The sequence below is a fragment of the Micromys minutus genome (genome assembly GCF_963924665.1).
Source record: "Micromys minutus genome assembly, chromosome: 18".
Lineage (NCBI taxonomy): Eukaryota > Metazoa > Chordata > Mammalia > Rodentia > Muridae > Micromys > Micromys minutus.
In genome coordinates, this window is record NC_137953.1 from 32299139 (window position 1) to 32313957 (window position 14819).

Genomic DNA, 14819 nt, shown 5'->3' on the forward strand with positions numbered 1-14819 from the left:
GGCTGATAGGAATGTAGGTAGCATTACTGGGGAAGACACCTGAGATCATCCTCTACCCTCCACAAACATCCATGTACCTGTGCACACACAAGCATGCATGCACACACACACACACGCACACGCACACACACACACACACACACACACACACATGTATGTACATGCATTCACCTGCATGAGGAAACAAGACAGGAGATGAGGTGCCATGAGGTTAGAGCAAGTCTGGTTCAAAAAAAACACCTTACACTTTTACCAATAAAACAAAATTCATCTCTGTGCTGTTACAGCAGTAGCATCTTCTAAGACAAAGCAGATTCCAGTTCTAAACATGTATGAGGCGATATAAAAGTTTATTATAACAGCAATAAGCAAATTAGCTGGGCAGGGGCAGAAGCAGCATGATTGGATGTAGGGTGGTTCGGGGGAGGACTGCAGTAACCAGAGCATTTCTCAAGGAGAGAGCTGACCACTGATCAAACTGGTTGAAGGGTTGGAGAGAGCTTCTGGAGGCACACCTGAACACACCAAACATTGTGGTGTTGCCTGTTGAATTGCTAACTTGTGCTCACCCTGGATTACTTGACTTACAAGATCATCTTCGCCTTCAAAGGGCAGCTGGGACAATTTGATGCCATTCATGAGAACATAACTAAATAAACCTGACATCCATTGAGAGGCATGCTATCTATCTCTGACTAGAGATTACCTAATGCAAAAAATTAAACTTCCTAATAAAACATACAAAACAGTTGTCCAAAGAATGAGTATCGTGCAGACACTACAGGTGAAGACTGAACCTCTGTTCCAGAGAAGTGGGTCGATGTTACAGTCATTTTCTGTGGACCTCTGGGTGGCTTTCACTGAGGAAGAACACAAGGTAGCAAGCAATAATAAGTTCTGCTTTGGAGTTTCACAAATTGAAGTTTGGTCAGATTCTTGATAAGTAAATTGAAAAACTGCCAATGGTGAGCTATATTTCATTTCTTAGTCCTGAAAGGCTGATATTAGAGCGTTTGGGCATTGAGGAGTGAGCTTTGTGTGGCAGGGTTCTCAGGGGAGATGCAGAAAAATAGGGTCTAGTCTTGTAGACTAAGTCTAGTCTTTCATAAACTGGTTGAAGATAAAGGAAGCAATCTGCCATGCTTTTATGATTAACTCAACTATCATACTTGTGTTCTCAACTTCATTCCTAGCATTTTGTCGTCTCTCTGCAAAAACATCCTCTTTCTTTTTGAATTCCATCTCCATACGAGCCTTTCTCCTTTCCCTCTCCAATTCATTTTTCAGACCTCTAATCTCTTCTTCATACTCCCTTCTTATCCGTGCTTTCTCTCTCTCCAGTTCCTCTCTGTAAAATTCTTGCTTCTTCCAGGTTTGTTTCTGAATCACATCCTCAGCACTTTCATACATCTTATTAGTAAAGCATCTTCCACCATTTTCCCTCACCATGCTCTGGACCAGGGTCAACAGCTGCCTTTTCTGTTCCTCCTGTTCAGCTCCTGATGCTCTATTGTTGAACAAACAGTAGCGGTTCTGGAACTCATGGAGCACATCTTGGAGGAGTTGAGGAGCTTCCTCTAAGTATTCATGGATATCAGTGTCTCCCAAGTCATCCTTCCTGGTGAGCAAGAGAATCATGAATCTTCTAGCTCTTGTTCCAAACATGCTCAGAATTTTCTGTGTGGCCTTGTGTTCTTCCACACTGTAACGCCCCAGTGCTACCACTAGGAGCAGAGCATGAGGCCCTGGGGAGGTCAAGGCAACATATCGAGTGATCTCCCTTTGTGTATCAGCATCTGGTACCTCAGTGTCAAAAACACCAGGTGTATCCACGACAACAAGTTCTTTCCCATCCCAGGTGCTCACCCCTTTCTCACAGATCTTGGTAATGGATTTTGCACAAATGCCAGAACAAAATGCTTTTCTTCCAAGGATGCTGTTCCCTGTTGAACTCTTTCCTGCTCCAGTTTTTCCAAGTAAGACAATTCTCAGCTGGGGACTTCCCTGATCTTGGTTTCCAAGCTCTAGAATGTCAAGAAAACAAAACCAAATGTTAGAATCAGCCCCCAATCATTACACATATGAAGTGGCATAATCCAGTGCCACTCTCTGGCTGTTTATGACCTTTCCCCATGACCTCTGCCCTATAGGGCCAACATACAACTTCTGGGTCTAAAGACCCATCTGGAACGACTTGACATTTTGTCCCTCCCTTGATCTCTTTTCTTCACTGCCCCTTTTTAATATTCTTCTTTGAGCTCCTCATTCTGACCTTTGGTGATTTTCAGTCACCCAGCAGAGGAAATAAAGGCTGCAGAAGAGAATGGTGAACCACTTCTGTTAGCTGCCTCACTTACAGAATCCAGAGTGAAGCACTAAGTGTGAGTTTGGGGCATCTACCCAAAAAAGCATTTTTTTTTTCTGCTTCATCTTTTTAAATGACATTTTCTTTCACCTGAGAGACAAGTAGGGGAGGGTGTACAAGCCTTAAGATAGTTTTCCATGTTTGGGAACCAGAAAAATCTCAGGATGAATGAAGTAATATGACTGAGAACACTGCCTAAGGTGATCTTAGAAAGGATGCAGGGGCAGTTCACATAAGTATTTACTTAACACAGAAGAGTGCCCCATCGGAAAGATTCTTGCGGGCATTGAATTCTTGGTCATAGGAAGGAAGACTGGGAGAAGGAATGAATGGTAGCTACTAAGCCATAATTAGCCAGCATTGACAGTGCATAGTGCTAGTTAAACTGGACTCTACACATTCCCTGAACAAGCAGGGAAACCCCATCTGCCCTCCTTCCCCCAACTCCACCCACATAGAGAAAACTCCCATCTGCTTAAACGCTTGGAGAAAACTCGGGGCTAACATGTCATCATTCTCCTTCTCTGAGTTTCTGGCAACGAACCCAAGAATGATTGGGTTTAGGTTTTCACCATGTATGGGCACAATCCCAGATCCTAGCTGACATATCATCACTGTTTGCTAAATTCTATAAAATCACCTTGCTCCAGCCAGGATATGTGACTTCACTGACCTCTCTACCTGTGAGATTGGTTAACCCACTAGAGAGCTGCCTACAAATAAACTGCCTTTATCTACTTTTAATCTGGTCTAGTCTGGCATATAGCTGCATTACTGAAGGGTGTGGAGAGAAAATGGCCCTGATTATACCATAATACACACCCTCTTCTTCCCATCCCTCAATGCCCTCCACTTTGGGATGTAGATTCGCAACTTTTTCTCAGTGGAGTGCAGCCAATGGGCTGGGGGACATTGTGACATGCTCTGGGGGACAGGCAAACAAAATATTCAAAACGCTTTAAGCACTGAGGCCTGACTGCTCCTTTGGCTCCTCTGCAGCTGCCATGTGGTGATCCCTGGACTAGCTTAGCTGTCAGTGAGAGCCAGGAGAGATTCCTCTAGGCCTGTCTGCCGAAGAGCTAGTCCACTATACCAAAGCTTCTTAAAGCACAGGCTGTGACTTCATATAGGGACACAAAATTGAACATGGAGAGGAATAGAAAAATTTAACAACAGTAAAAGATTCTGAATGCACAATGACTAAAAAAATATTTTGAAATCAAAGGTGTAATAAATCTGTCATGTCTCTGACAGCACTTAGGTGTGTTTTATGATGAAACAGCCTCCTTATTACTAACCAAACAACATTAATATTTGCTCATACCCCACAGCACCATATACACAGCATGAGACATTGTGACTTGGCTTTGACACTAATGCTGCTCTGTATTGTGAGCTTAGTGAATGGCATCTTGCAATTTCTTACTATACATTCACAAAATCAGTCAACCCTAAAAACTGTTTGATGTGCTCTATCCGTCAAGATCGAATATTCAATCAAGCTTTAGTTATGCAAACAAAACTAAACCTGTGTATATCCACATCACCAAAGTGCAACTGTGCTGTTTTAAGTTGAAGAAAGACAACAGTACAATTTATTAACTTTAATTTTCTCATTTACTTTTCTTGTACCTGGCATACACTTCTTCAGTGTTGTCAAAGACTAGTTGTTAAACACAACTTGTATGTAGCTATGGTGTACAATGCATTGCTTTAAAAAGATACTCAGAAAATTTAACATCTGCATTGCTCATATAACTATGTTTTGTGGTGAAAACACTTAAAATCTGCTTTCTTATGAAATGTAAAATATAGAACTTATTGTGTTCACTATGTTATGCAATAGTTCTTCAAAATTTACTCATTCTATCAAACTGAAACCCCCTATGGTATGGGGAAAATATACTTTAATCATTAAGAAACAGTAAATTATACATACACATATATACATATATAAATAGTAAATATACATATATATCAAAAGTTCATTTCAAATTTTGTATGTTTGACTTGCAACCTATTTTAACCTCACATAAAAATTTCTTGGGCAAATGTCTAAGAAGCCCTGATGTACACACATCTGTGAATCTGCCAAGACTGACAGAGAACCTTACCACAGGTACATGAGTGACACGTCTGTGAGCCTATCAGGACGCTGGCAGGAGCATGCATGAGAGTCCAATGTTAGCTAATGTGGTTCAAAGAAATGGCTGATGCTTTAAACTACTGTGTTGTAAGGTAGTTTGATAAGCGAGCAAATCTCAGCTGACAATCTCAGCAGAGGATCTGGGTGCTCAGTGGCACACAGTTTCATTTGTTGATTGGAATGGGGGCAATGGGATCAGGGAGCCAGACAAGGGACCAATGACCCCCGAATTGCTTTCTTTCAATCCTCCTTCAGGAAAGGACAGAGATGTGACCAGAGAGGCCACAGGCAGCCTTTCTGCCTGTAGGAAAGAGGAAGTGAGAAGTTGTGCTGAAGGCGGCATGGTGGCTCATACCCATCCCTCTGCACAGGAGCAGGGTGGCTGTCACAGGCTTCTGGCTAGTCAGGGCCACAGTATGTGTAGAAGCCCATGTCAAATGGAACAAAAGAAGGAAAGGAGAGAAGGGAGGGCTGTGCCAAGCTCTGGATGAGTGAGAGACCATCTGGGTTTGTTCTGCTCGGCCTAATGGACATTCCTCGGATAGCATAAGGACGTGCAGAGCAGAGAACTATGAGGGCAGCTTGATGGTTTTCTCCCATTCAGTTGTGATGGTCAAGACAGGAGGGACTGCACCCCTCTTTGTCTGCCTCCCCACTTCTCCTGCAGTTTGGCTACCCTCTCCCACGCCCCAGCTCCTCTCACCATGGTCGCTCCTTGATTTTTCCAGGATGGACCCCACACCACTGTACTGGGCTTCCATTGTAGCTCAGCTCCCTGCAGATAAAGAAACAGCCATGGAAAGACCCGAAAAACACCTGGAACCCCACTGTAGCTGACACTAAACATTTTGTTATAAACTCAGTACTTTGGTTTCTCCTGCCCCATACCCAAAAACTCACCTTGGTATTCCATTTTTCAGGCTATGTTTTTTTTTTCTTACACAAACTTAAATCCTACCAGCATTTGCATGTGCTGGACCTATTTCCCTCCATCTCTCCAGCTAGTGAATGAGTACTATTCAGACTTCTTCCTCAGCTTCTCATTGTGACTTTTGTTTGAGTCTCTAACAAAGGCAGACCAGGATAGAACTTTTGTCCCCTCTCCTTTTCTAGTCCTGACCCCTTGTCTCAATAAAAGGTATCACCACACAGCCAGTGGCTCTTGATAGGCTATGAGCTCCGCTCTAGTTTTGGTTTCCTGCCATGAATGAACCCATCTCCAAACCTTAACGACTACATTCAGAAATCTCATTTGGCCCTTTGTTTCTGCCTCCCTGTTGATCAGACCCATTGTTGTTCGCTGTCAGTGCAGCTGGGTGGGGCCCCATCATCCCTTCTTGGGTCCCTTTATAACACTGCCACCAGATCTCACTTTTGAAATAAAATTTGGTTTTACTTTTCTTGCTTGAATTTCCTAGCAGCTTTTGATTCTCTTTAGAGGATAGTTTGAACTATTAGGATGGTTCAGAAGTCCCTGCATGAACATTTTCCCTGAAAGCACTGACCTCCCCTATGTTCCCAGGGTCCTTGAAGCACTTTTATCTCCTATACTTTCTCAGAATTTCCCTTTTCTGGGGGCACTGCTCCAACCTAGCACCCAGCTGGACCAGCTCAACCTCTGCTTCCTGAGCAGCCCTCTCCAACACCTCTCTCCTGCAGTAGCACCAGCCTGAGACTCCAGCTTCTGAGGTCACTTGCCTTTGCTGACACTACACAGCACCATTTCCTCATCAGAGCATGGTAGTAACATGAAATTGTTTTCTAGCATACAATAGTCTCCTCTAAGACTATGTGACCGGAAACTTACCAAGAATAGACACAGCATTGGACAAAGAATGGGTCTCTATTTACTAAATAAGCAAACTGACCATCTTGAGTCTTTACCTCTCTCTGCTTGGTGGCCTGTGCACACAGCAAGCCTTCCTTGTTAACCAAGACACAGTCATGTAGAAATAAATGCTCAGCTCATTTTGAAGGCTTCCACAACCCATCCCACAGGAACATATTTGAAAACTGTAGAGCCAACTGTGACTAAAACAGATTGGAATTCTCCTTGTCAAGGACAGACAGAATCCCCATACAGGGAGCCATCAGTTACAAATGTGAAGCAGAACACCAGATGCTTCTTTTGAAAGAGGCTCAGTTCTTTATGCCTGAAGGCCAGGTAAGTAGAAGACAGATTTTCATAAACTAAAGAGAAACCACAAACTTACATAAAGCATTGGTTTTTAGCACAGAACTGATGTTGGTGATTTTCCTGGAGACCCACATCAATGGTAGAACATTTCTCACAACATTCTCGGAGTGGAGAGAGACAGAAGGCACCGAGTGACAGAGGGGCACTTTAGACAGCAATTCATATGTAAAACCAGACTTTGTTTCTGTAGGTGCTGATTTCATTGACTAAGTCATCTCCCCTCTGCCTATGACCTAACATCTACTCCTGACTTCAGAACTGTAGCCACAGTGAATGTAACCTCCCTACTTAGACCCACCTGGAGGGAGCTCAGCTCTTCTAAGAACTCAGGAAAGACTGGTTTCCCCAAGAAGCAGGTTCCCCAGGAAGCAGCTTAAAAGAACAAAGGTAACAGCTAGTGCTGGTTCTGCCCTGAATGCCAGCATGGTGGAGCTGTGCCAAGCTGTGCCTGTTAGGGGTCCCCCACCCTACCTTCTCCCTGCTGCACCTTTCAAGCTAGTTCATTCATTCTCCTCTTGGAAGATTCAAGACCAGTAAAGGAATACTTTCTCCATAGAGAAATTGTCCTCAAAATAGCGAGCCCTGAGGCACACAGGAATTTGTAGAACTCAGCCTTCCACTCAGATTACCACCTACAATGATCAGGCTGGAATCAGAAACGTACAGTTCCCAAGAGCAGGTCTGTCAGGAGGTTTTCTAGACACAGCCAAAGGAGAGACCCCCTCCTCACCAAAACCAACAGAAACTCAAATGCTATTCATCCCTGTTCTCTTACCTGAAAACCTCGGTCCTGTGGCCTTCTCTGATTTTGCAACAATGCTAGAACCAGAACACAGAGTATCAGAGAGGAAGCGAGGGGGAGGAACGGTGGAAATAGGAGGCTGCAAGGGACCCACCCATCTTCCTAGCTAGCTGCACTGCAGAACTTTCCGAAGCCCTCTTGTTCTGTGTCATCTCATCGGGGACACACGGGCTGCTAGTAGCTATTGAGCACTTGGAATGTGACAAATCAATAGTCACTTTTTTCATCTCCAGGACTTCAACAGACTGCAATAGGTTCCATCTTAGTAAATAATGGGCAGGCAGCTCTCGTTGGGCAGAATGTTCTGTAAATAAAATGGGAGTGACTTGGACGGCAGTGATACTGAATCTTGCTAACAAAATATAATAGAATCTACATTTAATTTGGATATTTAGATATTTTATATTTCATGTAAATCCTGATACAGGTGAATTTAAATGGGATGTCTATATCATTCCCCCTCTCCTCAGTTATTGAGGGATATTATAGAAGAGGGGTGGAAGGATTTGAGGTAGTGAACATCTGCAGTGAGACACTATTGCTGGTATGACAAGGTCATTTCACACACAAATTTGCACAGACAAAAATCCCAGCGCTGATGGTGAAGGGCTCATGAATTCTTGCCCCTATCTAAGGAGCTGAGAGCAACTGATTGCTCTGTGTGTCTGTGTCTCTGTGTGTGAGTGTGTGTGTGTGTGTGTGTTGTGTTTTCTCCAGGCTCTATACATACCTCTTCAACTTGGGACAGTTTTATTTCAAATTCCATCCAATCTCTCCACACACACACATATATACATATACACATATACATATATGTATCAGAAGAACCTCATGTCCTCATGTCTTCACACTGTTTTCGAGTACTTGACATCCATATAGTTCATAAGTCCCAAGGGACCACCAGGTCTGGGGAGTTACTCAGGCAGAGATCAGCAGGAAGAGCTTGGGTTTTGGATCCCTTACAGGAATAGGAATAAGTGTGATGGGGGAGGGGGAAGAAGTAAGTCAGATTAGGAACCCTCCCACCAAGAAAATCTATTTATGAAGTGACTTCGATTTCCCAGGTTCATCTGTAAAATCTGCTAACTTGGCACAGAGTCACCAAGCAACCAGGTGCTTCTGAGAGAGGCCCTGACAAACCTCAATTTTTACCACAGGTCTTCTAAGCCTCCTCTCATCTTCAGGTTACTGTCCTGTGCACTGAAAGGTCCCATGAATTTGTAATCTTCAGTAATTGGAAACCTGGGAGCACAGACATCCAGAAACATATCAATCCAGACAGGCATTTGTAGCAGATTACACTAGTCAGCACGACACCTTCCAGCCCTACCGTTTATTTTTCAACCATTTCTGTTCTTTCTTCATGTTCCCTCTCTGCTACATAAAGTGACATTTTCCTTCAATGCATGAACTCCACCCTCAGACTTATATAAATCTCTGGTCCAACTCAGTTGATGTTTTTGGTGAAGAGACCAGGGAATGATTTTTTTTTATAACAATCCTTGAGAAACTGTGGGCTTGAAACTAATGTCAGCCCATTTCCCAGAACCCTTCCTATGAGAGTAAGACAGTTATTGTTAAATGTGCCCTGAGACACTTCCTTCCTGCATCTGCCACAGACATTTCCTGTGCTAGCTCCTTCACCTTTGTCTTACTCACCTCATGAGTTGTTATATTACAGGGCAGAAAGGCTAAGATACAGCAGCCTTGTGCACGGCCATTAGCATAATAGAGTGCCTCGAGAGACCGAGAAATGAAGCTCCTCAGGAAAGCTCAGCTTCCTGAACTGAACTCAGAATTCTCTCTGGATGTCCCTTTGGACTAGAACTGGTCCAAAGCAGAACTTTCCTGTGCCTTCCACTTGGAGACACTTAATTCTGGCCAGTTTGTGATGTGAGTGACCTTCACTAGATATTCTGTACCCATTAGTAAGGTCCATAAAGCCAGGCTTTAACGTGTAGCCCCGAACTCATGGTCACATGAACAGCCCTATTAAATTCCGTGAGATATAAGGTAAAACAAAAAGTCGTAATTTAGGGAAAAGATTTGTAGGGAAGGGAAGATTTGAGGGGGTGGGAAGGGAATGAAGAAGGAGGGGGAAGAATGATGAGAGTATATCATAGGCATGGACTGCAAACAAAACAAAAGTTAGTAATAAAAACAAAAAGTATATATTTTTATTATTAGTTTCTTTGAACCAGTGGTTATTTAAAATATCATTGAGACCACAGGGATAAACATGAGAATGCCCGTGACATCATGCATTCTGTGCATTTTTTTTCTGTCATGTTTATTTGCATTGAATCACAGATCAGAGATTTCAAAATCAATATAAGCTGGCTTATGAAAAGTCAACTCCAGGGCAACACTGTGGTTTCCCACCTGTTAAGTTCCACAGGCAGTCTCACAGTCAACTCATCTACTCACATGATCAGAAGGCATTCGATGGTACAAAAGTTAAGGCTTTAGTGTTAACAGCATCCAACACAAGCCCAGAAGACTGGAGGTTGGTAGTGACCGAGACCAAAGCACAGCAGGTACCAGAAGTACCAGCTATGAAAAATTGTGTTACTACAGGATAAACATGGGGGCTAGTGGATAAGGTGGGCCCAATAGTTTCCTTCCTCCCCCTAATTCAGAGTACCGCATTTTATTTTCTCCTAGAAAGATGATTATAAGGTTCTTTTCTAAAGATTAGAGCATCTCACAAAAGCCTTTCATATCCCTGAACTTAGGACTCATTCCACGTATGCATCTGTGTCTGCTCTGCCGCCTGTAGTGGAGTTTGGAAACCTACTACAGAGTCTTCAGCCAGCTTTCCTGATCACTTGCTCATTTTAAATTTAAATGAATATGTCATGTATGAATACATATGTGTGTGTGGTGTGCTTGGTGCATGTGTGTGTGTGTGTGTGTGTGTGTGTGTGTGTGGTGTGTTACCAGGCCATGTCTATGTGGACTGTGAGTGCAAGTACCAGAGGAAGGGAATTTTATTGTCGCCCCTGGACCTGGAGCTGGAGCTGGAGCAACAACAGGTGGTTATGAGCAGCCTCTCTGGGAGCTGGGAAAGGAGTTTGATTCTCTGGAAGAGCAGTACACAATCTTAACTGCTGCACCATCTTTCCAGCCCCAGTAATTTCTTCTGAGATGAAAAGGTAACCAGGCAATAGTGACATTACATAGGAAGATACAGCACAAGAGAGATAAGAGGTGAAGAGGACACGAAAATGTGACCCCGAAGGAAACAGTCACCTCCTGATATAAAAGTGAAGAAAATTAACCATGCAAACTAATCATTTGCAATAATATGGGTGAGTCTGGAGGGCATTGTACTAGGAAAGGACAAATACTTCCCTTCTCATGTTCACACACAACCTAAAAAAAAATCTCAATTGGAGTTTGGAGGTGCTCAGCCACACTTGACAGACACATCTACAAATAAAACATCTGCACTTAAGGATCAGCGATAATCTCAGAACCAGGATATCTGTGAGATTGTGTCTCCTGGAAGTAACAAAAAACTTCACCTATAATATATCAACAATATGTGGCTGCTGAAACAAGACCTCTACAAGTTCAATACCAATAGACATACAAACATGGAAGAGGGAATTCTCATGAGGTCTTATCCCCAAAGAACCACAGGCAACTAAAGCAATGCTGCAGGGAGCTGCAGGGGTGTCCTGAGGAATGAGTCCCCTGACTATTGTTCAGTACCAAGTGGTCCCCCCAAGAAAATGTACACACATAACCATTAAATAGGCTGGGCAACTTGTATTTATGGATTTATGTATGCATACATGTGTATAATAATAATGAAAAAAGACTGAATTTGAAAGGCAGCCAAAGGGAACAGGAGAGAGGTCAAATGGAGGAAATGTAAAATAGAAATTATTTTAACTTCAAAACTTAAAATTTCAAAGTCATTTGAGCATGGGGCTCATGCCTATTAATTACCTTGGTTTAATTTTACACACACACACACACACACACACACACACACACACATGTCACAATGTCCACATGAAAAGCAAGCAGTTTTATTTATCTATTTATGCTTTAATCAGTCAGGAAATGTAAGATATTACCATAACCATCTTTAGAAAATACAATATACCACAGTAACAAATCATGGCAAATTAAAAAAAAAAAAAACACCAACAGAACATGATGATAAGACCCTATTGCTAAAGATACACCATACTCTACATGCTATTTGTACTGTAAGAAGAAATCAGGCAGGAACTGGTTTGGAAGCTTCTTCCCTGCAGGCTAGCTTCTCATGTTGCTGGAAGGTGCTATGAAGGCTGCTGGGGAGGAGAAGACATCCCTAGTCTTAAGCAAACACTATAAACTACGATGCCAACGCACCAGGCAAGCTGGGCCCACTTGTGCAATTCTGGTGTGATTGCTACGGGGATGGCCAAATGCTTTCTGACTGGATTTAACACCTATTCACAGGAGAGAGTTCATGTGTGGTACCATAACCCAGATCAAAAATCCACAGCTGAGGAGGCCATAGGCCGTAGTAGATACTCACGACATACTGTTTGGCTAAAATTGACATGGCAGCAAACAGCAGTCTAAATATTTGTACCCGTGGACAAATGCCATTCTTATCTTTTATCAAAGAGGCCTCTCTTTGCAGAGAATAGGGGTGAATGCAGAGAGACTCAGGACTGGATACTTAACCCTAAACAGGACACTTAAACCACTACCTTTAAGGTTCAGGAAACATTAACTGCCATTGGGGGGGGGGCACAGCAGCTATGGGTCTGTCAGTAGTTAGGCAGGTATACAACATGAAGAAGGAGCCCAAGGGAAATCACTCCACCATACTGATGGATGCTGGGAAAGGGAGAGTCATTGGATTCTGCTATAGTCCTTCTGGTGACCCCACCACGCTCTGATAGATGGTTCTAAACCTCTTGTCACACACAGAGACCTAGTTAATTTCAATAGATCACAAATCTAAGAAAGATACCCCACAAAAGGCTATGAATATATTCAGAACACATAATATGTGTGCTTGTATGAAATTGTCAAAAAAACAAATGTCATCAATAACAACAAAGAATAAAACTTTACATCACAACTTGTCCCAAAGTTTTAAAATAATTTCTTTTATCTTTACAAAAATATACATAAATATATTCTCTTCAGCCCTTTCCTTCAAATTCCTCATTTTTTCATCGTAATTTTTCCTTGCAGAAATAAGTCGTGCCTCCTTTTCCCTTTCTGATTTGTTAGCATATTCCTTTTCTATTTTTTGGGTGTCCCGAATGAATTCTTGATCATAAGTCTCCTTCAGCTGGTCTAGACATTGCTTCAGCCTGTTATCTACATCCTCATAGATCTTGTGAGAAAAGTAGGACCTGCTGTTTCTGGTTACCATTTCCCCTATCATTTCCATCAGCTCCTGCACTTGGTTTTCCTGCTCAGCTCCAACTGCTTTGTTATTAAAGGCCAGGTAGCGCTTCCCACACTGTGAGATGATACTGTTTAGCTTTTCACCTGCATCACACACAAAATCATCAAGGGTCTGGTCCCCAAGGTCGTCCTTTCGAGTAAACAAGATGATCATGTACTTCAGGGCTTCCTCCCCAAAGAGGCCCTTGATCAGAGCAACAGTTTTCTGCTCCTCTTCAGTGTAGCGGTCCAGTTGCAGAACCAGGATGATGGCATGAGGCCCAGGGCAGGAGTAGAGGACACAGCGGCTGATTTTTAAACATGTGGTTTTAATGCTCTCTTTGGTGTCAAAGAGTCCGGGGGTGTCGACTACAACAAGGTCTTTTTCTTTCCACCTCCTGGATGCTCTCTGGCAGGTCTTGGTAACAGCATAGGCAGAAATCTTAGACTCAAACTGACGACTCCCGAGGATGGTGTTGCCTGTAGCACTCTTTCCATTTCCAGTTTTCCCTACCAGAATGATCCTCACTTCCGTGTCTGAGTAGCCAGCCATACTGAGGTCAGCTGATACTGAAGATCTGAATGCACAGATATAAGGAAGGGAAGAGAGCAAAATTACCTATTAGATAAATGGGAGGCACTCCCCATCCTTTCTGTTTTCCTTCCCTCCCTGAAAATTTTCAGTGTTCTGTAGTTCTAAAAAGCTGATGATCTGGACGCCATTTAGACTGCTCCTGACGGCATGGAAAGGCTATCCCCACTCCTGCTACTGTTTTTGTGCTAATATTGGAACAGGTGCTCCGGCTCTATGCCCAGCACCAGGTCTGGGAAGTGAGTGCACCCAAATTGTTACTGTGCCAAATACCCTAAAGCCCAGGCAGGGGCACACAGCTGGATAACTATAGTGGTCAACAGCTTGCTATATATTTTATGAAGACCTAGAAAAGGCATTAAGGGACTTGAAAAATAAAGAAAGTGTAAGGGGCAGGTAGGATCTCTGTGAGTTCAAGGCCAGCCTGGTCTATTGAGCAAGTTTCAGGACAGGCCAGGCTATACAGAGAAACCCCATCTCAGAACAAAGAGAGGTACGGTGAGGAGTGGAACTGTTCATTTCCCACCCCACCCCACTTTGACCAGTATACAGTTATGTTAATTATTATAGTTAAATATCACACTGATGTCAGAAATATGTTCACCTATCAAACGTTAATTTAAAAAAAAAAAAAAAAACCCAAGACAGATAAAACAATGCTGAATTTGGAGGTATTACCACCTCAGATTTCAGGGTGCAATACAGAGACCCAGGAATAAAGAACACAAAGGCAAGAACCAAAACAGAGGCCCTGAGCCACTGCAGGTTCACCCTAGGCCACACTGTGCCTTCAGGCCTCAGCAGCCCTCTTCAACCCAAGGTCACACAGGGACACATGCAGACTTGTTTACTGTACAATGAAGAGGAGTCAGCACACTGGGGTATCTCTCAGCTCTGAAGAACCTGCCTTCAGGACACAGAACTTTCTATAGAGCGTCAGGCTACCCTCTGCCCTTCCCCACACACAGCCACCCATGGCTGGTGCACACTGTGACATGCCAGCTCATCTCCTTATCTCTCTTAACTCCCACCCTTCCCGCCAGCAGCCTTCTTCCTGTGGTCCACACTCACAGAGGCTCCATTCCCTCTGTCCCTCTCCCCAGGTCTCTTGCAGACAGACTCACCTTCTGCAGGAATTGATGAGAGTTCAGGATCCCTCCAAGGAACCTGTTTAACCTGGTGCTTCTGCTTAACTCCTAACTCCGAAGCAAAAAGGCCTGCATTCCCTAATGCCTGTCAGTCCGGAAGTTCTATGGGCGGAGCCAATGGAGAAACTGTTTGCTTTTAAAGAAACAGAAATATTGTCCT

At 43.3% G+C, this 14819-nt stretch overlaps 2 protein-coding genes across 3 annotated transcripts; both read right to left on the reverse strand.

Moving 5' to 3' along the window:
• Window positions 1-303: 303 nt before the first annotated feature.
• GIMAP4 (GTPase, IMAP family member 4) lies at window positions 304-7520 on the reverse strand. 2 transcript variants are annotated; one of them, XM_080931942.1, is made up of 3 exons: window positions 7484-7520; window positions 5215-5286; window positions 304-2024 (listed from the first exon to the last, which is right to left on the reverse strand). In XM_080931942.1, the coding sequence occupies exons 2-3, from the start codon at window positions 5270-5272 to the stop codon at window positions 1096-1098; spliced, it is 987 nt and encodes a 328-aa protein (XP_080788068.1). In that variant the 5' UTR covers window positions 5273-5286; window positions 7484-7520; the 3' UTR covers window positions 304-1095. The 2 variants fall into 2 exon arrangements, with proteins under 2 accessions (XP_080788068.1, XP_080788069.1); XM_080931943.1 differs by lacking the exon at window positions 7484-7520 and adding an exon at window positions 5412-5462.
• Window positions 7521-11585: 4065 nt separating this feature from the next.
• Window positions 11586-14751, reverse strand: LOC308432212 (GTPase IMAP family member 9-like). Its single transcript, XM_080931981.1, has 2 exons — window positions 14636-14751; window positions 11586-13497 (listed from the first exon to the last, which is right to left on the reverse strand). The coding sequence occupies exon 2, from the start codon at window positions 13470-13472 to the stop codon at window positions 12600-12602; it is 873 nt and encodes a 290-aa protein (XP_080788107.1). The 5' UTR covers window positions 13473-13497; window positions 14636-14751; the 3' UTR covers window positions 11586-12599.
• Window positions 14752-14819: the final 68 nt, after the last annotated feature.